The sequence below is a fragment of the Dipodomys merriami genome, unplaced genomic scaffold, assembly GCF_024711535.1.
Source record: "Dipodomys merriami isolate MVZ:Mamm:240054 unplaced genomic scaffold, mDipMer1.0.p SCAF_10, whole genome shotgun sequence".
Classification (NCBI taxonomy): domain Eukaryota; kingdom Metazoa; phylum Chordata; class Mammalia; order Rodentia; family Heteromyidae; genus Dipodomys; species Dipodomys merriami.
This window is the reverse complement of record NW_027202271.1, coordinates 20,691,966-20,719,827: the sequence shown is the minus strand read 5'-3', so window position 1 is coordinate 20,719,827 and position 27,862 is coordinate 20,691,966. Positions and strand designations below refer to the sequence as shown.

Below are 27,862 nucleotides of genomic sequence, written 5' to 3'. Positions count from 1 at the left end.
AAGCTCTGGGACAGTGTCCAGGACCTAAATTCAAGCTCCAGGACCACCTCCATAAGTGGGGGGAGGGGAAGGGGAGGGGGAGAGGGGAGTGGGGGAGAGAAAGGAGGAAGAGGAGGAGAGAAGAAAACAGGCCCAGGCCTTGATCAGTTGTCATGACAGTTTATTAAGGAGTTGACCTTCAAAAGTCGAGTTCTGGAGCTTTGTCTTTAGTATTCTCTGGAGAATTAACCCCAAACATGTTAAGGGTAAAAGGAAAAGAATGAAGTTAACTGAGTTCTCAGGCATATCGTTAGACACCTTCAATTTCTCCCCCGCCCATTCTACCGTTAATTAGCCTAATCCCTATAGTCCAATCACCCGGGCCGAAACAGCTGTCAACGGCTTAGGTCCCGCCCCTCTTCCGTAATGGACCAATGACCGAGCCAGAGGTGAATCCCCTGAGAGGGGAGGGGTGGGTCTCAATCTAGGGGCGGGCCCTCGCTGAGGACCCCGGGCCGGGCGCCGTCGTCGGTTTGTCTACCCGTCCCCCCGGTCGCCTCCTTTCAACCTTGTCCACGGGTTGGCGCGGTGTCTGGTGCAGCGGCTGCGGCTCCATTCCTGCCGCAGCTCTCTCCCTTCCTTCCCTTCCCACCAGAACCCAGAATTGGCCCGTCATGGCTTTACTCACTGCGGCAGCCCGGCTGTTGGGAGCCAAGGTGAGCCACGAGAGGACGGAGCGCGGCGTCCTGGGGTGGGGCCGTAGCGACCGGAGGCCCTCGGCGTCCGGGTCTCCCTCCCACACCGGAGCGCATCCCTGTGCGCCTTAAAGGGGCCCTGCGCCTGGTCGGCCGCCAGCCCGAGCTCCCCAGGCCCATGTGCTGCGCTGCGCTGCTCTGAGCAGCTGGCTCCCGGGAGTGAAGTGAACTGCAGCAGGCCGCTGCAGTCTGGGGCGGGGCGTGGTGGGGGTGGGAGGCGACCCTCCTGTCAGCATCCTGGTCTGCGGCGGGAGCGGGGCGGGAATGCGTGTCTCGGGACGCCGGAGCCAGGTCGGGAATGGCTGGTAGAGAACCGAAGGAGTCGTTCCGGTGGAGTTGGGGCGGGGGTGGGGGGTGGGGGGTGGGGAAGAACTGTTTGGGGGAGGGGCGAGGGATGGATTGAGCAGATGTGCTCACTCTGTCACTGGGCTTGAGCTGGAACGGTGGCCAATTTTGGCCGTGCTTTGTAGGGAAGGCTTTTGTCAGTTCCTGAACTACCCGTTTCCACTTCTCCAGCCTAATTACTGGAACCTTGAGTGACCCGTATCAAGCCATTGCAGTTTCTCGTAAAGAAGTGGGACGCCCAACTCCTCTTTTGTCCTTGGGAACTCTTACACTTTATATAGGAGGAGCTTGAGTAGGGTGAGGCATTTCCGTGACACTTTCTGCGTGATTATCGCGTGTGATTGGAGAAAGAACCTGAAAGGTGGTTCCACCAAACTGCAGGCCGACCAGTAAGTGAGGAGGTAATAAAGCCAAGGTCACATGGCCAATCTTACTACTTGGCTTGCCTAGGTTTTGCTGTTAATTTTCCTCTCTCATGTGTCTCCCAAGAATGCTTTGGGGCCCGTTACTTGACATGTATTTCTTTAAGATCCTAGATATATCGTTTCAGCTAATGATGCCTCCAACTTCAAATTGCCAGTATGTTTGGCTTTGGATAACTTGGCTCTTTAAACAGAGAAACCGCTGTGCTGAAGAAGTCCTGGCCCTCTAATCTGAGCGGGACAGTCCCACAAGTGACCTTGACTTCAAATTACTTACATTTTCATTTCTGCAGACAGTTGGAAGCTGGGATACCCTAAGGGATAAGGAAAACATTAGAATGGTTTTTGTTTGCTCTGATTGGCAAGAGGTGAAGTGAAACCTGTAGTTTTTTGTGGTTTTTTTTTTTGTCGGTGGAGGGGCTTGAACTGTGGACCTGAATGCTGTCCCTGAGCTCTTCAGCTCAAGGCTACTGCTCTACCACTTGAGCCACAGGGCCACTTCCGGTTTTCTGGTGGTTTATTGGAGATAAGAGTCTCACAGACTTTCCTGCCTGGGCTGGCTTTGAACCGTGATCCTCATATCTCAGTCTCCTGAGTAGCTAGGAGGCGGGTGTGAGCCACTGGGGCCCAGCAAACCTGTAGGTTTTAACTTAAGGTTTTTCCAAACACCCAGCAACAAGGTAGAGATTGATCATTTGGGAGATACTTGACTTAGTTGGCTGGTGCTACTCCTGCTGCCAGGGAACAGGGTAAGGAAACCTCTTGGGAAATGAAGCAAAGTTCTAGACAGTGTTTGGCGGAATAGGGGACACTATAATTAGCTCATTCCAGAGCTACTAACCCTGGCCAGATAGACTAATCCCACAAATGAAATTGAAAAAGCCTTTAGATTTATCTCATAAGTCCCTAGGGGATCTTAGGGTACTTTTTGGGATAACATGACTACTATTTGGGATAACAGTTATCATTTTACTTTCACCTTAGAAGATTCTAGAAAACTATCAAAAGCCATTAGAAAGCTTTTGACCCTTGGAACTGGAAAACTCCAACAAACTCAGGGCTTGGTGTTTCCTGAGAACTAAGCAGTATGGCCAGGAACTGAAAATCAGCGATAAGTATTGGTCTCACCCCACTGAGCTGTCTAGATGAGCCTGCAGCTTAATTGGTAGTTGTATTTGCTAATAGATTTTTTTTTTACTTTTGATATGAAGATAATAAGCTTTATGAAGAGGCAAAGTAGGTTGGTGCTGTTGGCTAACACCTGTAATTGTAGCTACTCTGGAGGCTGAGATCTGAAGATTGTGGTTCAAAGCCAGCCTGGGCAGGAAAGTCCTTGAGACTCTTTTTTGTTTTTGTCTTTTTCTTTTTGGTACTGGGGATCGAAGCCAGGATGTTGTACTTGCTAGGCAAGCGCTTTGCCACATCCCAGCCCTCGTGAGACTCTTATCTCCAACTAATTACCAGAAAACTGGAAGTAGAGCTATGGCTCAAGGCTCTAGCCTTGAGTGAAAAAGTTCACGAAGGGCTGGGAATGTGGCTCAGTGGTAGAATGCTTGCCTTGCATGCATGATGCCCTGGGTTCGATTCCTTATTACCACTTAAGCAGAAAAGGCTAGAAGTGGCGTTGTGGCTCAAGGGGTAGAGCATTAGCCTTAACCTGAAGAGCTGAGGGACAGTGCCCAGGCCCAGAGTTCAGGCCCCATGACCTACAAAAAAAAAAAAAAGAAAGGAAGGAAGGAAGTTTAGGGACAGGGCCCAGGCCCTGTGTTCAAGCTCCATGGCCAATGAGAGGGGTGGGGGGAGGGAGAGAGAAATACAAAAAGAGGCAAAGTAGTCTTCTGACCGAAAAGTACTTACTGTTCCCTGACATTCTGATTGTCATTGTTAGATTTTTTTTTTTTTTTGAATCAGGATCTCAATATGTAGCCCAGGCTGGCCTAGAACTCTTGATATTCCTGTGTCATCCTACCAAATGGGGATTACAGGCATTAACTACTATGACCATTCTAAAGGGAGTTATTTTTGTACCACCAACAATTGTTCTTCCAAACTAAGATGTTTGAAATTTTCAGAAAATCAATCCAAAGACATTTCCAAATTTTCTATATTTTTTCAAGGCCCTTAAATAAACACCACAATTTCTTCACAGCAAACTTAACAGCACTACATATCTCCTCCAAGCCCTATTCTGAAACTGGTTTAAACAAGACTGAGTCTGTTTTGTCTTATCAAGTACTTAGGCTTAGTACCCAAAACTCAGACAAGAGCTCAGATCACAGCGCATTCAGCTTGATATTGGCCTATTATTCTTGGCACTAAACTAAAGATGAGCAGTGCAGGGGAGCCTTTGGAGTACTAGTTGTTGCATGATTACATTTATTCTGCCTAGTGGCCTTTAGGTTGGTAGCAGGTAAATGAACACATGGGCATAAGGACACAATAAAGACAGAATGGGGGCAGTGAAGCAGGTAGAAAAGGGAATGTTGTCATTCCTGATTCCTAGAAACCCATATATGCAGCACATAGGAATCTAGACTTGGTAGATCTTAATAAGACCACACAAATTCCTTAAGAGTTAAGTAGGCACCAGGCATGGTGGGGCAAGCCCTGTAATCTCAGCTATTCTGAAGCTAGAGACAGGAGAATTGAGTTTGGAGCCAGTCTGGGCAAGACTGGCCCTATTTGGAAAACAAAGATAAAATTTAAAAGGCTTTGGCATTGCTGTGCACCTATGGCACCTGTAGGATTACATCACTCGTGCCTGTAATCCTAGCCACTCAGGAGGTTGAAATCTGAAGATCTGAGAATCTAAGCCAACCTGGCAAGAAAGTCAGAAACTCTTAATCTTCAATTAACCACCTAACTAGCCAGAAGTGGAGCTGTGGCTCAGGTGGTAGAGTGCTAGCCTTGAGCAAAAAAGCTCAGGGACAATATTCAGACTCCAAGTTCAAGTCCTAGGACTGGCACAAAGGAAGGAAGAGAGGGAGGAGGGGAAGGAAAGAGAGAAGGGAAAAGGAAAGGAAGGAGCAAGGAGGTAATTATGGCAAAACTCAGAGTGCTTATCTAGCAAATGCAAGGCCAAGTTCAGTCTCCAAAAGAGTAGGACATGTAGTTTAAAACAGTAGTGAGGCAACTTTCGCAATATATCTTCATTAGTGTTTACTTTTCATTCCTTCCAAGTGTCCAAGTGCCTTAAATTCTGTGTTCTTTGAATGTGAGGCCATTTTAATAGTCTGTAAACTCACAGTGGGCTTTTTCATCTGGGATGCTTCTTTATCTTGCAGGTACCTTCAGTTTTTGATTCAGCAGAAGTATAAGATAGGATCTGGAAACATGTGTTTATTTATTTATTTTTTTATGTGCTTCAGTTGACCATTTATGCCTTTGTTGCATGTAATATAGGAAATTTGGGGGCTTGGATTTTTTTGTTGGTGGTGATTATTTTGAAAATTGACTGTTCATGCCTGTAATTCTAGCTACTCAGAAGGCTAAGGTTGGAGGATCCTGGTTTGAAGCTAGTTCAAGCAAAAAAAAAAAAAAAAAAAGTCCTTGAGACTTCATCTCTGATTAACCAGCAAAAATACCAGGCTGAGCCAGATGCTGCTGGCTCACACTCACTATCACAGCTACTCATAATCCTCCTGAGGCTGAGATCCAAGGATCACTGTTCAAACCTAGAGTAAGCAGGAAAGTCCTTGCAACTCTGGGCCTGGGCGCTGTCCCTCAGCTCTTCAGCTCAAGGCTAGCGATCTACCACTTGAGCCACAGCACCACTTCCGGCTTTTTTCTTTTTGCTTATGTGGTACTGAGGAATTGAACCCAGGGCCTCAGGCATGCAAGGCAAGCGCTGTACCACTGAGCCACCTTCCCACCCCCCCAAGTCCTTGCACTCTTATCTCCAGTTAACCACCAAAAAACTGTAAATAGAGGAGTGGCTTAGTGGTAGAATGCCAGCCTTGAATGAAAAAGCTAAAGGACAGCACCCAGGCTCTTGAGTTCAAGTCTCATTATCCCTTTCCCTCTCGCCTCCCCCCAAAAAAGCCAAGCTAGAGATGTGGTTCAAGTAGTAAAGCACCAGTTTGGAACAAGCAAGCCAAATGAAATTGCTAATCCCTGAGTTCAAGCCCCAGAACCAGCAAAAGAAAGAAAAAAAAAATGGTTGGAGATATAGTTCAATTGATACCAGCAAAAAAAAGAAAAAAAAAATGGTTGGAGATGTAGTTCAATTGATAAAGTATGTGCTTGGTGTACTTAAAGCCCTTGGTTCAATTCCCAGTACAATTCGTTGTTTTTGTTTTTTTGTTGGTTGTGGGGCCTGAACTCAGCCTGAGCGCTGTCCCTCAGCTCTTCAGCTCAAGGCCAGCACTCTACCACTTGAGCCACAGCACCACTTCTGACTTTTTCTGCTTATGTGGTGCTGAGAAATCCAGCCAGGGCCTCCTGCATGCAAGGCAAGCACTCTATCACTGAACTACCTTCCCAGCACTCCTTCTTTATCAAGCATTGTTGCCTCCTCCTTTGTTTCCCCTTCCTATCCCTTCCAATCTCCCTCCCCTTGCTCCCCCCCCCCTTTTTTTTTTACTTTAAATCCATGCCTATAATCCTAGCTACTTAAGGATGAAGGCAAAAAGGATTGAAGTTTGAGGCCAGCCTAGGCAGAAAAGTTCCTAAGACCCTATCTCAGAAGTAACCAGCAAAAAACAGTGCTGGAGGTATGGTTCAAGTGGTATGGTTCAAGTGACAGCCTGGCAAGACTTAACGCCTCAGTACAAACAAAAAAAAATTGTCTTCATTGAGTTATGGTTCAAGTGGTATAGTGTTAGCCTTGACCACAGAAGCTCAGAGATAATGCCCAGGCCCTGAGTTCATCTTCAGGACCTGTACAAAAATAAAATAGACTTGAGAATTGTTCTATTGGATATGGTGGCATACTTGGAAAGCTGAGGTAGGAAGATCATGAGTTAAGGCCAGTTTAGACTACATGTGTAGAATCTATCTCAAAAATCAAAGGCTGAAGCCAGGTGCTGGTGGCTGAGGAGGCTGAGATCTGAGGATCACAGTTTGAAGCTAACATGCAGGAAAATCCATGAGACTTATCTCCAGTTCACCACCAGAAAACTGGAAGCGAAGCTGTGGCTCAAGTGGTAGAGCACTAGCCTTGAACAAAAAGAGCTCAGGGACAGCACCCAGAGACTGAGTTCAAGCCCCACAACCAACAGTAAATAAAAATAAAAAACTGGGAATGTAGCTCAGTGGTAGAACGGTTGCCTTGCATGTAGCAAGGCCCCGGGTCTGATTGCATCAACACAAAACGAAGCTGTTCTAATTAGTAGAGTGCTTTAAGCTTTTTTGGGGAGGTGGGTGGGTGGCAGGGCTATGTGCCAATCTGGAGCTTGAACTAAGGGTCTAGGTGCTGTCCCAAAGCTTCTCCCCCCACCCCCCTCCCCCAACACTAGTACTCTACCACTTGTCACAGCTTTACTTTCAGCTTTTTAGTGGTTAATTGGAAATGTGAGTCTCATGGACCTTTCTGCCCTACAGGGCTTCAAATGTAATTCTCAGATCTCAGCTTTCTAAGTAGGTAGGATTATAGGAACAGACCACCTGCACCTGGTTTAAGTTGTTTTCTCTACTTTTTTCTTCATGGACTTTTTTTTCCCCCTCAAATACCTTAATTTCTTGTACATTCTTTTTTTTTTTTTTTTTTTTTTTGTGGTCGGTCATGGGGCCTGAACTCTGGGCCTGGGCACTGTTCCTCAGCTCTTCAGCTCAAGGCTAGCGCTCTACCACTTGAGCCACAGCACCACTTCCGGCTTTTTTTCTGCTTATGTGGTGCTGAGGAATCAAACCCAGGGCCTCATGCATGCAAGGCAAGTGCTCTACCACTGAGCCACCTTCCCAGCCCTCTTGTACATTCTTGTTTTTTTGTTTTTTTTTTTGTCGGTCGTGGGGCTTGAACTCTGGGCCTGGGTGCTGTCCCTCAGCTCTTCAGCTCAAGGCAAGCGCTCTACCACTTGAGCTACAGCACCACTTCCGGTTTTCTGGTGGTTTATTGGAGATAGGAGTCTCACGGTCTCTCCTGCCCGGGCTGGCTTTGAACCGCGATCCTCAGATCTCAGCCTCCTGAGTAGCTAGGATTACAGGCGTGAGCCACCAGCGCCCGGCTCCTCTTGTACATTCTTAACTGTATTTTTTTTTTTTTTGTCTTTTCTTTTTTGGTACAGGGGATCGAACGCAGGACATTGCACTTGCTAGGCAAGCGCTTTGCCACTGAGCGACATCCCAGCCCTCTTGTACATTCTTGAAACAATGTATTAGACAAAACTTGTTAGGTCTCCTAGTATAAATGAGAAAATGATTTATGATTGCTGAGATAATTCAAGTGGCAGATCCTGTAAATTTTATTCACTACTATATCCTAAGCATACATATAATTTATATAATTTGATGTTCAATAAATATTAAAGAACAAAAGATTCTAATGAAATGAAAATTTATGATTCTGCTTTTTTTTCAGTTTTGAGGCTTGATTGGTGTTTCTTGTATTTTTCTGAATAATTAGTGAATCCTTAGGCAAGATACTTTGAAAATAATAGGTGGAATTATTAAGAAAATTTCTGTGGATATTAAGTCAAAATAGGAGATTTGAAGAAAACTTTGCATAGGACAGTAAGTGACCTGACTAAACATTGTAGTACAACCATTGTGAAAAGCAGACATTAAATGGCTTTAGTTCTCTGACCTGGTTCTGAGGAGAAAGGAACCTTTGTCCTAGGTTAAGTTTGGGGAATTTATGTTTTGTTTTATTTTTTATTTTTTTGGTCCGGTTGTAGGGCCTGAACTCTGGGCCTGAGCACTGCCCCTCAACTCTTCAGCTCAGGGCTAGCGCTCTACCATTTGAGCCACAGCGCTACTTCCGGCTTTTTTCTTTTTGCTTATGTGGTGCTGAGGAATCGAACCCAGGGCTTCAGGCTACCACTGAGCCAACTTCCCAGCCCCTTATTTTTTTCTTAAGTTGTTTTGTTTTACATTAGAAGCCTCTGTAACACAAGATTTTCCATACCAGTTATTTGGAAAAAATGAGATATATTACCAGCACCCAGCTTGGAAAGTACTTTTGTTCCATCTACTTGTTCTGGCTTGGCAAGCTCTTTTGTTGATGAGCACAGTAGTCCTGTTAGTACTAAGATCATCTCTCATGTTTTTAATGTTGGAGCTTCTGATATGCCTTTGATGGAGACTCAAAGAAAACTTATCTTGCCTGGTGCTATAATCCTAGCTACTTAGGAGGCTGAGATATGAGGATTGTGGTTCAAAGCCAGGCTGGGCAGGAAAGTCTCTGAGACTCTATCTCCAATGAACTACTCAGAAAAAGCAGGAAGGGTGCTGTGGCTCAAGTGGTAGAGGGCTCACCTTGAGCACAAAAAAAGCTCAGGGACAAGCCCAGGCCCAGAGTTCAAGTCCCAGGACCAGCTTAAAAAAAAAAAAAAAAGAGTTGGGCACTGGTGGCTCATGCCTGTAATCCTAGCTACTCAGGAGCCTGAGATCTGAGGATCGAGGTTCAAAGCCAGTCCGGGCAGGAAAGTCTGGGAGACTCTTTATCTCCAATAAACCACTAGAAAACTGGAAGTAGCACTGTGGCTCAAGTCATAGAGCACTCCCCTTGAACTGAAGAGCGCAGGGACAATGTCCAAGCCAAGAGTTCAAGCCCCACGACTGACCAAAAAAAAGAGAAAGTTATCTTTTCCCCTGTAGTAGAAGGAGCCTTCATGTGGACCAGACTTGAGGAGTAACAGGAAAATAACCATGTTATTAAGTAGGTGGTTATCCAGATAAGATCCCAGAATTTGGAGAAGGAGAAGTTCATACTTGATAACTGATTTGTGCAATGTCCTTTTTCAGGAATAGTCTTAAGAACTATAATACTATAGGCAAGTCTTTGGCAGAATTTCCAAAAAACTAGTCTTTTTCTTTCTTGGCCCTTTAAAAGACACTTTCTCTTTCATATATATTTTTCTATCTCAGCACATTTGAGATCTCTAGCCCACTGTGTCACTAAGAGAAAACTTCACTGGGCAAGGTGGTCTGTGCTTTTAAAGGGTAGAGAGAGAGGGTCCCAGGCCAGCCTGGCCTACCTAGAGAGACTTGTTTCAAACAAATAAGACAAATGATAACAAACTCGTTACAGGTGTTCTTTTGGGTGGTGATAGCATATGAAGTTTGAAAAAGCTTCCCACTCCAATACTGTTGAGAAAGAATCCTGGCAGCTCCTGCAAGCCAGGCCCTAGTGTTTAGAATCAGTGCTCACCATCTTTCATGAAGGAGCTTATCTAATGCAATGACTGCCTGACTCACCTGACAGCTGCTGTCTCAGTAAGCTACACGTGGTATGAAATCAGAAGCCAAACTCCAAACTGCCACACCTCCAGGATAAGGGTGGGAGGTGGAAGTTCAAGGCTGACTCAGGTTTATAATCTGCTTGTCCCATCAGTGAATATGAACTGAATATACTAAACAAAGACAGTCAGAGCTTTCTTTGGTGGCCAGTGGGTCCTCATGGATGAGAATCCTTTATTATTTTAATTAATTCAGGTAATGGGCTTGAACTCAGGGCCTGGATGCTGTCCCTGAGCTCTTTTGCTCTGCCACCTTGAGACACAGCTCCACTTCCAATTTTGTTTTTTGTTTTGTTTTGTTTTGTTGTTGTTGTTTGTGGGGCTTGAACTCTGGGCCTGGGCACTGTTCATGAGCTCTTCAGCTCAAGGTGAGCACTCTACCACTTGAGCCACAGCTCCACTTCTGGTTTTCTGGTGATTAATTGGAGATAAAAAGTTTCATGAGGGCTGGGAAGGTGGCTCAGTGGTAGAGCGCTTGCCTTGCATGCTCAAGGCCCTGGGTTCGATTCCTCAGCACCACATAAGCAAAAAGAAAAAAGCCGGAAGTGGCGCTGTGGCTCAAGTGGTAGAGCGCTAGCCTTGAGCTGAAGAGCTGAGGAACAGCGCCCAGGCCCAGAGTTCAGGCCCCACGACCGGACCCAAAAAAAAAAAAAGTTTCATGAACTTTTCCTGCCTGGGCAGGCTTTGAACCCTGATCCTCATACCTTAGCCTCCTGACTAGCTAGGATTACAGGTGTGAGCCACCAGTGCCTGGCCACTTCCAGTTTTTGAGTACCTACTTGGAGATAAAAAATCTCATGGAGACTTTTCTGCCCAGGCTGGCTTTGAATTGTGATCCTCAGATCTCAGCCTCCTGAGTAGCTAGGATTACAAGTGAGTCAATAGCACCTGGCTCTTTATTTTCTTGACTGATTGATTGATTGATTACCATACTGGGGCTTGTACTCAGGAACTTTAACTCCCACTTGAATTTTTTTCCAAACTAGGTCGGTCAGCACTCTACTACTTAAGCCACAGCTCATTTCTGGCTTTTTGCTGGATAATTACAGGTTAAGAATCTCATATTTGTCTTCTCAGGCTGGTTTAAAACTGTTATGTCTTAGATCTCAGCTTCCTGAGTAGTTAGGATTACAGATGAGCCACATTTCTAAAAAATATCTGTTGAACTCAGCTTTATTCTAAGATGCTTTCAAGAAAATAATTTCGGGGCTGGGAAGGTGGCTTAGTGGTAGAGCGCTTGCCTTGCATGCATGAAGCCCTGGGTTCGATTCCTCAGCACCACATAAGCAAAAAGAAAAAAGCCAGAAGTGGCACTGTGGCTCAAGTGGTAGAGCACTAGCCTTGAGCTGAAGAGCTGAGGGACAGCGCCCAAGCCCAGAGTTCAGGCCCCACGACTGGAACCAAAAAAAAAAAAAAAAAGAAAAGAAAATAATTTCCTGTAGTTTACTTGACTAACTCTAAAATTGGCCTTATTGGAGCTGGGAATGTGGCTTAGTGGTAGAGTGCTTGCCCAGCATGCATGAAGCCCTGGGTTTGATTGGTCAGTACCACATAAACAGTAAACAGAAAAAGTTGGAAGTGGCACTGTAGCTCAAGTGGTAGAGTGTTAGCCTTGAGCAAAAAGCAGCTCAGGGCTGGGCGCTGGTGGCTCACGCCTGTAATCCTAGCTACTCAGGAGGCTGAGATCTGAGGATCGCGGTTCAAAGCCAGCCCGGGCAAGAAAGACCGTGAGACTCCTATCTCCAATAAACCACCAGAAAACCGGAAGTGGCGCTGTAGCTCAAGAGGTAGAGCGCTCGCCTTGAGCTGAAGAGCTGAGGGACAATGCCCAGGCCCAGAGTTCAAGCCCCATGACCGACAAAAAAAAAAAAAAAAAAGGCAGCTCAGGGACAATGGCCTAAGACTGGGAGGGGAAAAGACTTTTTTTGTTTTCTTTGTGCATACCAGGCTAGCCTAAATTGAAATTCTCTGTGATCCTTTGTTGTTGGTGTGGGTGTGAATATGGGTATGGGTATGGGTACGGGTACGCGTGCTTGTGTGCAAGCCAGTCCTAGGGCTTAAACTGAGGACCTGAGCACTGTCACTGAGCTTTTGGGCTCAAGGCTAGCACTCTACCACTTGAGCTATAGCTCCACTTCCAGCTTTTTCTGTGATTAATCGGAGATAAAAATCTCACAGACATTTCTGCCTGGGCTGGCTTCGAACCACAGTTCTCATATCTCAGCCTCCTGAATAGCTACAGGCATGAGCCACCAGTGCCCAGCTACTGGTTCCATTTTATGATAAACAAGGCTTTCTTTGACTATCTCACTATCTTCAAATTAGTGCAGGTTTTTTTTGTTTTTTCATTTTAACTCAGGGCCTCTTGCTCAGCTGGTACTCTACCATTTGAGATATGCCACTAGCCCAGCTTTTTTGCTGGTTAATTTTTGAGATGGAGTCTCATGGACTTTTCTCTCTTAGTTGGCCTCAAACTAGAGTCCTCTAGATTTCAGTCTCCTATATAGCAGCTATGATTATAAACATGAATCATCAATGCCTAGCTAATGCAAACTATTTATTTATTTAGGTAGCACTTCTGAGGCTTGAAATTGGCCTGGGTCCTGTCCTTGAGCTTTTTGCTCATGGCTAGCACTCACCTAAGCCACAACTTCACTTCTGGGCTGTTGGCTTATTAATTAAAAATAACAACTTTCTTGCTTGGACTGACTTTGAAACCATGATCTTCAAATCTCAGTTTCCTGAGTAGCTAAGACCCATCTTTTTGGATATAGCTTTAGTGTGTTTGTGTGTATGGTACTGGAGTTTGAACTTGCCAGGCACACAAATTAACCACTGGAGCCATGCTTCCAAGTGTAAATAATTTTCTTGAACTATATCCATTTTGGCTTTTTGAGATAGTCTCGCTATGTAGTCTAGGCTGGCCTGAAATACATGGTTCTTCTACTTTGGTGCAAGTGCTAAATTACAAACATATATCAATATACCTGGCTTGAAATACATGTTTAAAACTTCCTGTAAAAAAAGGGAGGGGGCCGGGCGCTGGTGGCTCAGTCCTGTAATCCTAGCTACTCAGGAGGCTGAGATTTGAGGATCACTGTTCAAAGACAGCCCAGCCGGGGCAGGAAAGTCCGTGAGACTCTTATCTCCAGTAAACCACTAGAAAAACAGGAAGTGGTGCTGTGGCTCAAGCAGTGGAGCGCTCGCCTTGAGCTGAAGAGCTCAGGGACAGCGCCCAGGCCCAGATAGAGTTCAACCCACAACCATGGGCTGGGAAGGTGACTCAGTGGTAAAGCACTTGCCTTGCATGCATGAGGCCCTGGGTTTGATTCCTCAGCACCACATAAGCAAAAAGAAAAAAGCTGGAAGTGGTGCTGTGGCTCAAGTGGTAGAGTGCTAGCCTTAAGCTGAAGAGCTGAGGGACAGCGCCCAGGCCCAGAGTTCAGGCCCCTCAAACCGACCAAAAAAACAAAAAAAGGGAAAACAAAAGAACCCAAACCAAAAACTTCCTGTAGTTGCCAAATGCTGGGGGCTAGATAAGAATCTCAGAGATTCTCATCTCTTAGAGCTCCAGCTTTGAGTGGAAAAAACTGAGATAGCATGGGACCCTGAGTTCAAGTCCTACTACCAGCACACACAGAGTATTCCTGAAGTACAGGTTATATAGGTGATAAACTTAGTTTTTTTTAATCTGAAAATGTCTTTATTTTGCCCTCTTTGTAAGTCGTTACCACTATGCACTTGCACCCACCCACCCCTCCTAGGTTAATTATTTTTTTTTTTTTTTTTTTTTTTTTTTTTTTTTTTTTTTTTTTTTTTTTTTTTTTGTCGGTCGTGGGGCTTGAACTCTGGGCCTGGGCGCTGTCCCTCAGCTCTTCAGCTCAAGACGAGCGCTCTACCACTTGAGCTACAGCGCCACTTCCGGTTTTCTGGTGGTTTATTGGAGATAGGAGTCTCACGGTCTCTCCTGCCCGGGCTGGCTTTGAACCGCGATCCTCAGATCTCAGCCTCCTGAGTAGCTAGGATTACAGGCGTGAGCCACCAGCGCCCGGCTCCTAGGTTAATTATTTACTCTTGGCATTCTTTAGGAAAATTGAGGCTGAGTGGCTCCTGAATGTTGGCATTATCTATTGTTTTTCTTAGAGTAGTCTTCTGTCAGTTGCTTCTTTGTTTGGTATTCTTTCTTTGTGTTTTTTCTAGGATTACTGTTGTGAATGGCTGTCTGCTGCCTATGGGTGGGCTCTCCTAGACTGGAGAGCTCAAGTGCTGCTAAAAAACTAGCAACATTAATTGCTCAGTTTCCTCATTTGTTTTCCTCTCAGAACAATTACCAGATCTGCATATGCTAGTTACTGTAAAAGCTCTCTTGCCCAGGAACCCAGTTGATATGAGGAGATGTTAGTGATGCTGTGGATAGAAGAAGCAGAGTTAAACCTGCTGTTGTCTCTGGAGGTAACACCAAACTGTTTGTCTGTTACATAAGGATTTGTTTTTATTTCTTTGCAGAATGCATCCTGTCTTGTTCTTGCTGCCCGGCATGCTAGTGCTTCTACGGTAAGATTTGGAAAAGGAACACAAAATCACTGATACAGAACACAAAATCTGACCCTGGAACAGAGCATTTGGCAACCATTCAACGTGTTACCCTGAGTCTCCTGGAAGTATCTTTTATTGTCATTATTGTAACTATTATTATGACTATTTTTTAAAGACAGGATATTGGTATATAACCTAGGCTGGTCTCAGCTACTTGAGTCTTGTAATCATGGATGTGTACCAACATACTTGGCTTTTAATTATTTATAGTTAATGGCAATAAGAACATTTACATTACTGTGCAACTATTTCCATCGTCCATTAGATTCTTCTGTTCTATATATAGAACATTTGCTCTGACACTTGAGCCCTACTTTCACTTTACCCCTTCCTAATTCTTTTTGTTTTTTGGGGGGGGTCCGGTCATGGGGCCTGAGCTCTGGGCCTGGGCACTATCCCTCAGCTCTTCAGCTCAAGGCTAGCGCTCTACCACCTGAGCCACAGCGCCACTTCCGGCTTATTTTTTCTTTTTGCTTATGTGGTGCTGAGGAATCAAAACCCAGGGCCTCAGGTATGCAAGGCAAGTACTCTACCACTGAGCCACCTTCCCAGCCCCTTCCTAATTCTTTTACCTTCATCTGTCTAGACAAAGTATTTGAACAGACTTCCCTACTGATAAAGCAAAATGCTAAAGAACAGTTATATATGCCTATTTTACAGGAAGAAATCTCATAAAACTTACTAATTGACCTATTCTTTCTTCTTTTTCTAGAACTTGAAAGATATATTAGCTAACATGATACCTAAGGAACAAGCCAGAATTAAGGCTTTCAGGCAACAACATGGCAAGACAGTGGTGGGCCAAATTACTGTGGACATGGTAAGAGGTCTTAACTGGGAAAAGTATCCCTGTAATGTGTTTCAGCAAAAGTACTATTCTCTTCACTGACTGCTTTCAAACATTCCATTCCATACCAAGAAATGGTGGGACTACGTTGTTCATTAGAGATTAGATTTGTCTATGCAACTTTAATGATCAAGCCTAATGTAATTCACCTATGGGAAGGATGAATGTAGTTTTTAGTCCTGCTCTCAGCCTTCAATCATTATAGCCAGGACTGAGTCTTTTGAGTTATTGTTCTTCCAGACATCCAATTAAACCATGGTCCCACTAGGATAACTTCTCCAGCTTTAAGAGTTTGAGAAAGTCAACTCAGCTAGCAGTTTTTAGCATTGGTATCCTTTGCATTCCCCTGTAATCTCATGATGTACTTTGATTGGGAGTTGGGAGAAGTTATAAGTGGGTAAGAGAAAAAAATATAATTAATAAAATAAGCTAGAGACACACACATTAAAGAAAGATAGTAATTTCTCAACTTTAAATTTTCATTTATGACCGGGCACCAGTGTAATCCCGCCTGTAATCCTAACTACTCAGGAGGCTGAGATCTGAGGATCATGGTTCAAAACCAGCCTGGGCAGGAAAGTCTGTGAGACTCTTACCTCAAATTAACTACCAGAAAACTGGAAGTGGAGCTGTGGCTCAAGTGGTAGAGCACTCACCTTGAGTTAAAGAACTCAGAGTCAGCACCCATGCCCAGAGTTCAAGCCTCACGTCTGACAAAATAATAATAATAAATAATAATAATATTTTCAGTAATTTAACTCCATAGAAATCTTTCCCCTAACTGAAGCCCTGTAAATCAAAAAATAAATTTCCTCTCTCAAATTCCATGAAGGTCTGACATGCTGTATTATGAATCATCTGTCTACTGGTCACATCCTCTTTTTTTCTTTAGATGTATGGTGGCATGAGAGGCATGAAGGGTCTTGTATATGAAACATCAGTTCTTGATCCTGATGAGGTAAGGTGCCTCGTGGCAATCACTGATAATCATTGAGTTTACCAACCTCATTATTAGACCAGTACAGATTAGAACAACACACTGCACCACTTTTATTTTTTAACAGAATAGGAGTATAAGTGTAGGTTAGAGACTGGTGCCAGTGGCTTTTGCCTGTAATCCTAGCTACTCAGGAGGCTGAGATCTGAGGATTGTAGTTCAAAACCAGCCCAAGCAGACAAATCTGAGTCATACCTCCATTTAACCAGCAAAAAGCCAGAAGTAGAGATGTGACTCAAGTGGTAAAGCATCAGCTTCTGAACAATAAAAAGAAAAACATCAAAAAGGAAAAGTATGAGTTTCTGAGTTCAAGCCCCCATTACTGATCCCAACCCCCCAAAAAAATAAAAGGGCAGGTTAGAATAGCAGCATTTTTACATTTTGGAATACAATAGAAGGTACAGAACTCGAATAAATTTACTTTAGTATATTAAAATACAAAAGCTGAAGCAAATATTTGAAGATTTTAACTTTGAAAGTTAAGGGCAGGGAATATGGCTTAGTGTTAGAGTGCTTGCCTAGCTTGCATGAAGTCCTGGGTTTGATTCTTCGGTACCACATAAACAGAAAAAGCCAGCAGTGTCAATGTGGCTCAAGTGGTAGAGTACTAGCCTTGAGCAAAAGAAATTTAGGGACATAGCCGAGCGCTGGTGGCTCACGCCTGTAATTCTAGCTACTCAGGAGGCTGAGATCTGAGGATCGAGGTTCAAAGCCAGCCCGGGCAGGAGAGACCGTGAGACTCCTATCTCCAATAAACCACCAGAAAACCGGAAGTGGCGCTGTAGCTCAAGTGGTAGAGCACTCGCCTTGAGCTGAAGAGCTGAGGGACAGCACCCAGGCCCAGAGTTCAAGCCCCACGACCGACCAAAAAAAAAAAAAAAAGAAAGAAATTTAGGGACAGTCCCCAGGCCCTGAGTTCAAGCCCCAGGACTGGCAAAAGATGATGATGATGATGATGATGTTGATAATGATAAAAAAATGTCTATTATGAGTAAAACTGGTCAGTTATATAGTATTATGTAATTCTCACTCTTCTCCCCATGAAGGGCATTCGTTTCAGAGGCCATAGTATCCCTGAATGCCAGAAAAAGCTGCCTAAGGCTAAGGGTGGGGAAGAACCTCTCCCTGAAGGCTTATTTTGGCTGCTGGTAACTGGACAGATCCCAACAGAACAACAGGTACAGCAGGACATTATCCCTTCCTGTCCCCCTCTTTGCCTTTCTCTAATCTTAGACGGTTAATCCTGATCTGGCTGTGGGTAATGGTTTATGGAAACATACAGTGAGGGGTAGGAATGGGCAGAGGACTGCTACTAAAGTGGATTGGGTTATATACATGCTCTTAGGTTTTCTTTACAGATGTCATTGCTCTTTAATTTCTCTCCTTTTCTTTGCTAGTATCCTGACCAGTGTCTCCTTTTCCATAGGTATCTTGGCTGTCACAGGAATGGGCAAAGAGAGCAGCTTTGCCATCTCATGTGGTCACTATGCTGGACAACTTTCCCACCAATCTACATCCAATGTCTCAGTTCAGTGCAGCTATAACAGCCCTCAACAGTGAAAGTAACTTTGCCCGGGCATATGCAGAGGGTATCAACCGAACCAAGTACTGGGAGGTAGGAAATTTGGGATGGGTGATTGGTTCATGATGGGGATTCAGAGGACTTAAGTGTGGAGGGAGAAAAGAGAGTATAGCCTTTTTAGGAAGATTATTACTTGAGTTTTTCTAGAAACTTATGTAACATTTTAGAAAGCTGGATTCAGTGGTTGAGCTCACCCTAGCTCCAGAGGTTCATTTCCTTCTCCCACTTCTCCAGATTAGGAGAACTTTGAGAAATCTTACAAGCAAGAGGAATGCCAGCTAAGCAAACTATTAAGTTTGTTTCTTGTTTGGAAATAGGTCATATGGGAAGAAAGAATTCCTTTTTAGGGAACACTTTAGTGATTTTTGTTTTGTTTGAGAAAACCTTGTACTGTATAGTCTGGCCTGGCTCACCTTTCCTAGTGCTAGGATTATAATTATGAATCACCACACCTTGCCTATGCCAACTCTGTGTTAGAGTATTTTGTTTAACTAGCATTGTAGTGCATTCTTGTAGTCCCCATTACTTAAGATTACTTGGGCCCATAAGTTGTTTTTGTTTTTGCTTTGTTTTGTTTTTTGTTTTGTTTTGTTTTGTTTTGTCAGTTGTGGGGTCTGAACTCGGCCTGGGCGCTGTCCCTCAGTTCTTCAGTTCAAGGCTAGTTCAAGGCTAGTGCTCTACCATTTGAACCACAGCGCCACTTCCGGCTTTTTCGGCTTATGTGATGCTGAGGAATTGAACCCAGGGCCTCATGCATGCAAGACAAGAACTCTACCACTGAGCCGCCTTCCCTGCCCAACTTGAGCCCATAAGTTTAAGAGCACTTTGGACCTTAGCTCTTCTGCTCAAGGCTGGCACTCTACCTCTTGAACTATACCTCCACTTCCAACTTTTTGCTGGTTAATTGGAAATAATAGTCTCACATACTTTCATGCCTGGGCTGGCTTTGAATTGAGATCCTCAGCTCTCAGCCTCCTGAGAAGCTAGGATTACAGGTGTGAGCCACTGGTATTATCAAGCTGCTGTTTGCCTTGACTGCCACAAAGGAGGGAAAAACTACTTTTTCGTATTATGTAATAGATGCCTGTAAGGTATTTTTGAGGCATCTAAGCATGCTGCATGCTTAATGTCAGTAACTGCGTTGAGATAAATGTTTCAGGACTTTGCAGATTTCCTGGAGTGTTTGTAACCAATGTTCATAACTCGGTGCTATATTTAATATATATATTATATATATTTATATATAGATAAATATTAGATACTTTTTTTTTTTTTTTTGGTCCGGTTGTGGGGCCTGAACTCTGGGCCTGAGCACTGTCCCTCAGCTCTTCAGCTCAAGGCCAGTGCTCTACCACTTGAGCCACAGCGCCACTTCCGGCTTTTTTCTTTTTGCTTATGTGGTGCTGAGGAATCGAACCCAGGGCCTCAGGCATGCAAGGCAAGCGCTCTACCACTGAGCCAACTTCCCAGCCCGATACTTATGTTTTTTAATGTGTGTGCCAGTACTAGGGCTTCAACTCAGAGCCTTGCGTTCTCCCTTTTTTGCTCACAACTACCACCTGTCTTCAATCTAGCATTTTGCTAATTTACTTGAGATAGTGTCTTGAACTTATCTGTCTGGACTTCCTTTGAGCCAACCTCTTGGACTTATCTGTCTGGACTCTCTTTGAACCATGATTCTCAGATTTCAGCCTCCTGAGTAGGATTGTTGTCTAGCCTCTCTCAAAAGTCAGACGTACTGTTTGAGTTCTTTTCTCTGTCTAGATTAATTATGAGGTATTTAAGTAGAATTATATGATAGCTTCAGCTGTTTTGTTGTTGTTTTGTGTTTATATTGAGATAAGGTCTCATGTAGACCAGTTTGGCCTGGAACTTGAGAGCTTGCTGCCTCAGTTACAAAGGCTGAAATTATAGACATAGCCACAATCAGTTCATCTCCTTCCCTTCCTCCCTCTCTCTCTTCCTCCCTCCCTCCTTCCCTCTCTCCCTCCCTCCCTCCCTCCCTCACACTCATATTATGGCTTGAATAAAGACCTTGCAGTCTCAGCTTGTTTATTTATGGCTAATGAGCCACCACTGGAGCCATGTCTCCAGTCCGCTTTTTGCTGAGTGATTAGAGAGAGTCTCATGGACTTTTCTGCTCAGACTGGCATCCAGCCAGCTTTGAGATATTCTAGATCTCTCAGCTATTAAGTACCTAGAATTACAAGCATAAGTACTGATGCTCTGCTCAGCTGGGCTTTTAATAACATTTTTAATAACATTAATAGCATAATCTTGTAAGTTGCAAGAGTTGAGCCAGCTTCTATGTCTTTCTGTCTGTCTCTGTCTGTCTGTCTCTCTCTCTCTCTCTCTCTGTTTCTGTCAGTCCTGAGCTTGAACTCGGGGCCTTACTTAGCATTTCCATTTAAGACTGGCACTATAAGCTGGGCACTGGTAGCTCACGGCTGTAATCCTAGCTACTCAGGAGGCTGAGATCTGAGGATCACAGTTCAAAGCCAGCCCAGGCAGGAGAGTCTGTGAGACTCTTATCTCAAGTTAACTACCAGAAAACCGGAAGTGGTGCTGTGGCTCAAGTTGGTAGAGTGTTCCCTTGAGCTGAGAGACAGCACCCAAGCCCAGAGTTCAAGCCCCACAACCGACCTTCCCCCCCCCCCCCAAAAAAAAAGACTGGCACTCTACCACTTGATCCACTCCACTACTTCTGGCATTTTGCCTGGTTCATTGGAGATAAGAGTCTTTCAGCTTTGTCTCCTTGGGTTGGCTTCAAAACTCAGTTCTCAGATCTCAGTAACTGAGTAGCTAGAATTACAGGCATGAGCCACTGGTACCTAGCCAAGTGGAAGCTTCTTTAGCAATGATAGTTGAATAGTGCAGCTTGACCCTTGGCCTAATTAGTGAATTTTCTTTAGAAGATGAAAAATAAAATTAATGATTAAACTGGGTGCCAGTTGCTCATACCTGTAATCCTAGCTATTTAGGAGGTTGAGATCTGAGGATCATGGTTGAAAGCTTAGTCAGGAAAGTCATGAGACTTTTATCTCCAATTAATCACCAAAAAGCTGGAAGTGGAGCTGTGGCTCAAGTGGTAGTATGCTAGCCTTGAACAAAAAAGCTCAGGGATCAGAGTTCAAGCCCAAGACTAGGAGAGATTAAAGAGATTAAAATATGGTGCATATTATAGTGGTAAAGATTACAATTAAACACATCAGGGTTCATACCTGAGTTTGGCATTTAACTGAGTACTAAGAGTTGAAGAATTAACCAGGAAAAAACAGGAAGTGAAGGGGTGGCTCAAATGATAGAGTGCCAGCCTTGAGTGAAAAAGCTAAGCAAGAATGAGTACATGGCCCTCAGTTCAACCCCCATATTGGCACATTTAGTATTTGTCGTAATCGTTTATTTAGTAGATGGTATTTTGTTATTCCATATTTTGAAACATATATAAAATATCTACCCAGTATCTACCATGAACCTATGTAACCCAATCTATGTAGGACAAAGATTATCAACTGCCTAATTCTTCTTTGCTCATAATTCCGTTTTTTTCTCCATCTTCCTTTCTGTCATCAGTTGATTTATGAAGACTGTATGGATCTGATCGCAAAGCTACCCTGTGTTGCAGCGAAGATCTACCGGAATCTTTACAGGGAGGGAAGCAGTATTGGGGCCATTGATTCTAAGCTGGACTGGTCCCACAATTTCACCAACATGTTAGGCTATACTGATGCTCAGTTTACTGAGCTTATGCGTTTGTACCTCACCATCCACAGGTGAGCTAGATCCAGAAACCATAGCCACTAGGTACCTGGATTGGTGTAAAGAAAATTTTTTTAACTCCTTAATGTTCTTATATTGGAAGAGATGATCTGCTGTAAGGAGGCAGAAATATTGTCATAATGGCCATTCAAGGGAGGAAAAAAAAAAAGTGGCCTGGTAAGGAAGAAAGGTCAAAAGACCTGGGGGAAGCTGGGCGCACTAGTGGCTCATTGTAATCCTAACTACTCAGGAGGCTGAGATCTGAGGATGACAGTTTAAAGCCAGCCCAGGCAGGAAAGTATTTGTAACTCTTATCTCCATTTAACTAGTAAAAAAGCTAAAAGTGGAGATGTGGCTCAAATGCTAGAGCCCTAGTCTTGAGTAAAAGATTTCAAGCCCCATGACTGACAACAACAACAACCAAAAAAAAAAAAACCTGTGGAAATTACTGAAACCATTTTAAGATTAGATGATACTTCTATTTGGGAGGAGAAGAACTGTCTGTTAATAGTAGATGTTCCTTTAGCTTTCCAGGAGCGCCCTCTTCTGGCTGTTGCTATTAAAAACTGAAGGGGTGCTGGGCTCCAATGTCTCACACCTGTAATCCTAGCTACTCAGGAGGCTGAGATCTGAGGATTGTGGTTCAAAGCCAGCCCTGGCAGGAAAGTCTGTGAGACTCTTATCTCCAATTAACCACTAGAAAACTGGAAGTGTTGCTGTGGCTCAAGTGGTAAGAGTGCTCACCTTGAGCTGGAGAGCTGAGAGACAGCGCCCAGTCCCAGAGTTCAAGCCCCATGACTGACCAAAAAATAAAAATAAAAACTGAAGGTGTGGCTGGGGTTAGCTCAGTGGTGGAATATTTTCCTAGCATGTGGAAGACCCTGGGTTTGATCCTCAAAACTGGAAGAAAAATATTGGAGGTGTAGAAAAAAAAGCTGGGGAGAGTTAGGGAGCTGGCACACAGTAACTCTTATAGGTCTATGGATTAATGCACAAAAGCTAATAATAAGATTAGGCTGTCTTGTTACAGGAGTTTAGGTATCAATTGACTAGCTATAGGCTAAGCCCATAAAACATGGTCTGTGTTTTTATAATCTTCCCTTCCTTTGTTTGTCTTTCTTCCACATAGTGACCATGAGGGTGGCAATGTAAGTGCGCATACCAGCCATTTGGTGGGCAGTGCCCTTTCAGACCCTTACTTGTCTTTTGCAGCAGCCATGAATGGGCTGGCGGGGCCTCTACATGGATTGGCAAATCAGGTATAATACTTTTTTTCTTTCCTGATCTGTGTTTCTCTTGCCCACATGCTTTCTTCCTGATCCTGGCATCTATATTGACACTCCTTTTCTTCCCAAACCTTATTCATAGGAAGTACTTGTCTGGCTAACACAGTTGCAGAAGGAAGTTGGCAAAGATGTGTCAGATGAGAAGTTACGAGACTACATCTGGAACACACTCAACTCAGGACGGGTAAGCAGAGATGCTTAGCAACTATGAAAGAAGCCTAGACCCAAATCCTGCAGTTGCATTGGAATGATTAAGAAGTAAAAAACAGCCAGACACTGGTGGCGCACACCTATAATCCTAGCTACTCAGGAGGCTGAGATCTGAGGATTACGGTTCAAAGCCAGCCCAGGCAGGAAAGTTCATGAGACTCTTATCTCCAATTTACCACCAGAAAACCAGAAGTGGCGCTGTGGCTCAAGTGGTAGAATACTCAACTTGAGCTGAAGAGCTCAGGGACAGCGCCCAGGCCCGCCCAGAGTTTAAAAAAAAAAAAAAAAAAAAAGGAAAAAACAATGAACCAGGCAAGATGGCACATACCTATAATACCAGCACTCAGAAAACTGAAGCAGGAGAGTCAGGTCACATGTTCTAGACTACTCTGGGCTATTAGATTTCAGGCCAGTGTGTGCTGCATAGCATAATCTTGTCTCTAAAAAAAAAAAAGCCAAGCCAGGCTCCGGTGGCACATGCCTGTAATCCTAGCTACTCTGGAGGCTGAGATTTGAGGATCAAGGTTCAAAGCCAGCCTGGGCAGGAAAGTTCGTGGAACTCTTATCTCCCATAAACCACCAGAAAACCAGAAGTAGCGCAGTAGCTCAAGTGGTAGAGCCCTCACCTTGAGCTGAAGAGCTGAGGGACAGCGCCCAGGCCTAGAGTTCAAGCCCCATGACTGGCAAAAAACAAAATCAAGCACCAATGGCTCACACCTGTAAATCGTAGCTACTCAGTAGGCTGACATCTGAGGATTGTAGTTTGAAGCCAGCCTAGGCAGGAAAGTATCTCCAGTTAACTACTAAGAAAAAAAACAGAAGTAGTGATGTGGCTCAAATGGTTCAGTGTTTGTTTTGAGCAAAAAAGCTCAGGGTGCCAGGTGCTGGTGGCTCATGCCTATAATCTTAGCTAAGATCTGAGGCTAAGATCTGAGGACTGCTGTTTGAAGTCATATGAGGCAGAAAAGTCTCAGTGATACACTTAACCTCCAATTAACCACTCAAAAACTGGAAGTAGCACTGTGGCTCAAGTGGTAGACTATTAGTCTTGAGCACAGAGGCTCAGGGACAGCACTCAGGGCCAGGATAGACACCAAAGGAAAGAAAGAAAAGGGGGAGGGGTGGGGAGGTAGTCCCTAAAGTAGACAAAGAATTTTTTTCCCCTCATTTAGGATTTAGGGGTGAAACATTCTAGTCTTGCACCAGTGGTTCATGCCTATAATTCTAGCTACTGAGGAGACTTGAGGTCTAGAGGATCCTAGTTCAAAGCCAGCTCAGGGAGAAAAGTCTGAAAGACTCCATTTCCAAAAATAACCAGTAATAAGACAGGTTGGTAGTATGGCTCAAGTGGTAGAATGCCAGCCTAACAAATGCAGAGCCCTGAATACCAGAAAAAGAAAAAAAAATTCTACCTGAGAGTACCAGCTGCTTATCCTCACCCTTTACAGGTTGTGCCAGGCTATGGTCATGCAGTACTAAGGAAGACTGATCCACGATACTCCTGTCAGCGAGAGTTTGCACTGAAACACCTGCCTAATGATCCCATGTTTAAGCTGGTTGCTCAACTGTACAAGATTGTGCCCAATATCCTCTTAGAGCAGGGCAAGGCCAAGAATCCATGGCCCAATGTTGATGCTCACAGTGGCGTGCTGCTTCAGGTGAGTCCTTCCTTCCAATTTCAACCACAACCTACTATTCTGCCGTGTACAAAATCAACTCCCTGAGACAGAGCATGGACTTTGGTAAAGGACTCCTATAGAGTCCTTTGATAAAGTTGTCTATGGCGAGGTCAGGGATTGTTCTTTCAGAATCCCAATGTGTGCTTTTCTTAGTGTCATTTTTATTTAAGGTTGACTGGGCAACGTCCCTAGAGAAAAAGAGAAAATGGGGCCTCTAAGGGTCCTTTCACACTGGACTTGTACATACCACTTCCTCTAGACCTCCTTTTCTTCTACTGTAGGAATTGGACTCCGGGGCTTTGTTTGTGGTAGCCAAGCACTTTACCACTGACCTACATCCTTAGCTCTGCCTCTGAACCTTTAACAAAGCTTTTTTTCTCTTCTGTCTTACAGTACTATGGCATGACGGAGATGAATTACTACACAGTCCTGTTCGGGGTGTCACGGGCACTGGGTGTGCTGGCACAGCTCATTTGGAGCCGAGCCCTAGGCTTCCCTCTAGAAAGGCCCAAATCCATGAGCACAGATGGTCTGATGAAGTTTGTGGACTCTAAGTCAGGGTAAAACTAGAGTTGTGGAAAGCTGACTACAAGAAAATGAGGAAGCTTAAAAATAAAGTATACTTTTGTTTCATGGGGCCTTTAAAGACTTAAGATTAAATTGTATCTGAGGCACTGAATATATGTTTGAAGTTAAAATATAAACAAAGACTTTAAAAGATGAAAAGTGACCCCTCCCCCCCTTTCTTCCCTAACCAGCTCCCTTTCTCTGCCTAGTATGAGTTGCCCATCAACTGTAGGATGACCAGGACTAATGCATGTGGTATGGGTTAGAGTTGGCCACCCACCCACCAACTCCAGAATGAGAATCTGGCTCTTCTTCCCTCAAATCAAAGCAGATTTAGGAGAATCTGCATTCACTCTGGAGCTTTTGCTTCTTTGCCCAGCCCTCTAGGCCAACAGATCAGAATTTTTTCTTATAGTTCCATAGGAATCGATGCTAAATTGTCAGCTTTGTCAAGCCTAATGTTCCTCTCCTGTACACAGACACCTAGAAAGACCTATTGGTTTGCTGGACATGTTTTGGCCATTTTTTTGTATACTACCAGGTGGCCATAAAGGCATCAATCACACTTGTTGTGAGTGGCACCCACTGTTTGATTTGATCTCTTTTTAAAATTAGCCCATTAAAATTAGGGCCTGGGAGTATTCAGTTTCCTACTGCTTGAATACCTCCTTCCAGGCTCTTTATACCTGCCGTGCCTCAAGCTGAGGATGCTCTAGGTCTTTCCCTGTTGGTCCATACCAGAGACCTGAGCAGGTCTGTCTGAACTGTGGTCTTTTAGTTATTTGGCTTTATCAGTACTTAATGTGAACTAAGCTTTTTACTTTTACAGAATACAAGCCACTACCCACTGATCTGTTTCCTGGGGCCTTTTTTGTCCTTTATTAATAGGCTGTGGCACATACAACAGAAGCTCTCAGGGATGGCCAGCCCTTTTGTGGTATGGTCAAAGGGTTCTAGCATTTCTTTTTGAACAGAGAAGTGATTGGAGATGGTCCTTTTGAATATCCAGTCCAAGGGCTGGGGGCATTCAAAATAATAAACCTCCCCATGTCATTCCCTACCACCAGAAATTGTTCCCTTATTTATCAGTCTCCTGCCCCCTCCTCAAGAACGCACAGAACAGTGTTTGTTTTAGAAGCCTCATTTGCACAGGTTTTCAGTGACTCAGAATGCTCTACTACCTTTTCCTTGAGAAAGGATTGAGACACACTCCTGCTGTGCCCCCTTTTCCCAAAACCCCTGCCTGTGTTTGTGTAGAATCTAAACCCCAGAACCACGCTGTTGAGATGGACACTGTAAAACCCCTGGGTAACTGTTAAGTCATGATGCAAACTTCAGGTTGTTCTGTATAAAAATTAAAAAAAAATAAATGTTTTTATTAACAATGCTTGAGCCTGCTACTAAATAAGTCCTGGAGGAATCTTTATTTTGAGGCAAGGAATCTGAAAAACCAGGTCCTGAACTTAGTGGGTTATAAGTTATTCTGTGCATCAGAGGAAAAGCTCCCTGTGAGATTTCCAAAGGAGGCTTCTTCGTCAAGGTTAGGAAGTCCTTTACCTTTAGCCTCCATCCTTCCTTCCTAGTTTCATAGTAAAGTAGAACACTCAAGGACTGTGGCTGAGACATCACAGCTGCTTATGTGACTCATCTAAGAACTGGTCTAGCCCACTGGGTGAAAGGAACAAATTATAGCAAGGACAAATTGGACTAAGACTACTAGCTCAGGACCTGAACACTAGAGGGCTCTAGTTGTCATTAGGTACCTGTTTGTTTATTTTTTATTTTATTTATTTATTTTTTTCTGGTCGTGGGGCCTGAACTCTGGGCCTGGACACTGTCCCTCAGCTCTTCAGCTCAAGGCTACCGCTATACCACTTAAGCCTCAGTCCTACTTCCGGCTTTTTCTGCTTATGTGGTGCTGAGGAATCGAACCCAGTATCTCATTCATGCAAGGCAAGCGCTCTACCACTGAGCCACCTTCCCAGCACCTGTTTATTTTTATTTATTTATTTATTTTGGTCTTGGGGTTTTAACTTTGGGCCTAAGTACCATCCCTGACCTCTTCAAACACAAGGTGAGCACTCTACCACTTGAGCCACAGCACCACTTCTGGTTTTCTGGTGGTTAATTGGAGATAAGAATCTCATGAGGGAGCTGGGAAGGTGGCTCAGTGGTAGAGTGCTTGCCTTGCATGCATGAGGCCCTGCGTTCGATTCCTCAGCACCATATAAGCAGTAAAAGCCAGGAGTTGTGCTATGGCTCAAGAGGTAGAGTGCTAACCTTGAGCAAAAGAAGCTCAGGAACAGTGTCCAGGTCCTGAGTTCAATCCTCAGGACTGGCAATAAATAAATAAATTTAATCAGAAGTGATGCTGTGGCTCAATTGATAGACCACTCACCTTGAGCTGAATCGCTGAGGGACAGCGCCCAGGCCCAGAGTTCA

General features: G+C 44.2%; 1 protein-coding gene across 1 annotated transcript; it reads left to right on the top strand.

The window, feature by feature from the left end:
* The first annotated feature begins 466 nt into the window (after positions 1-466).
* Positions 467-26,807, top strand: Cs (citrate synthase). Its single transcript, XM_070043088.1, has 11 exons — positions 467-695; positions 14,404-14,451; positions 15,206-15,313; positions 16,233-16,298; positions 17,384-17,515; positions 17,764-17,952; positions 21,493-21,692; positions 22,808-22,937; positions 23,047-23,148; positions 24,623-24,832; positions 25,247-26,807. Exons 1-11 carry the CDS (start codon positions 654-656, stop codon positions 25,415-25,417), a joined length of 1,398 nt encoding a protein of 465 aa, XP_069899189.1. The 5' UTR covers positions 467-653; the 3' UTR covers positions 25,418-26,807.
* Positions 26,808-27,862: the final 1,055 nt, after the last annotated feature.

Bases quoted from the DNA above. Each gene is read 5' to 3' on its own strand.
- Cs (XM_070043088.1), top strand. From the start codon at position 654: ATGGCTTTACTCACTGCGGCAGCCCGGCTGTTGGGAGCCAAG. The intron at 15,314-16,232 runs GTAAGAGGTCTT...TTTTTTCTTTAG, and splicing joins GCCAAATTACTGTGGACATG to ATGTATGGTGGCATGAGAGG. The intron at 21,693-22,807 runs GTGAGCTAGATC...TCTTCCACATAG, and splicing joins TTGTACCTCACCATCCACAG to TGACCATGAGGGTGGCAATG.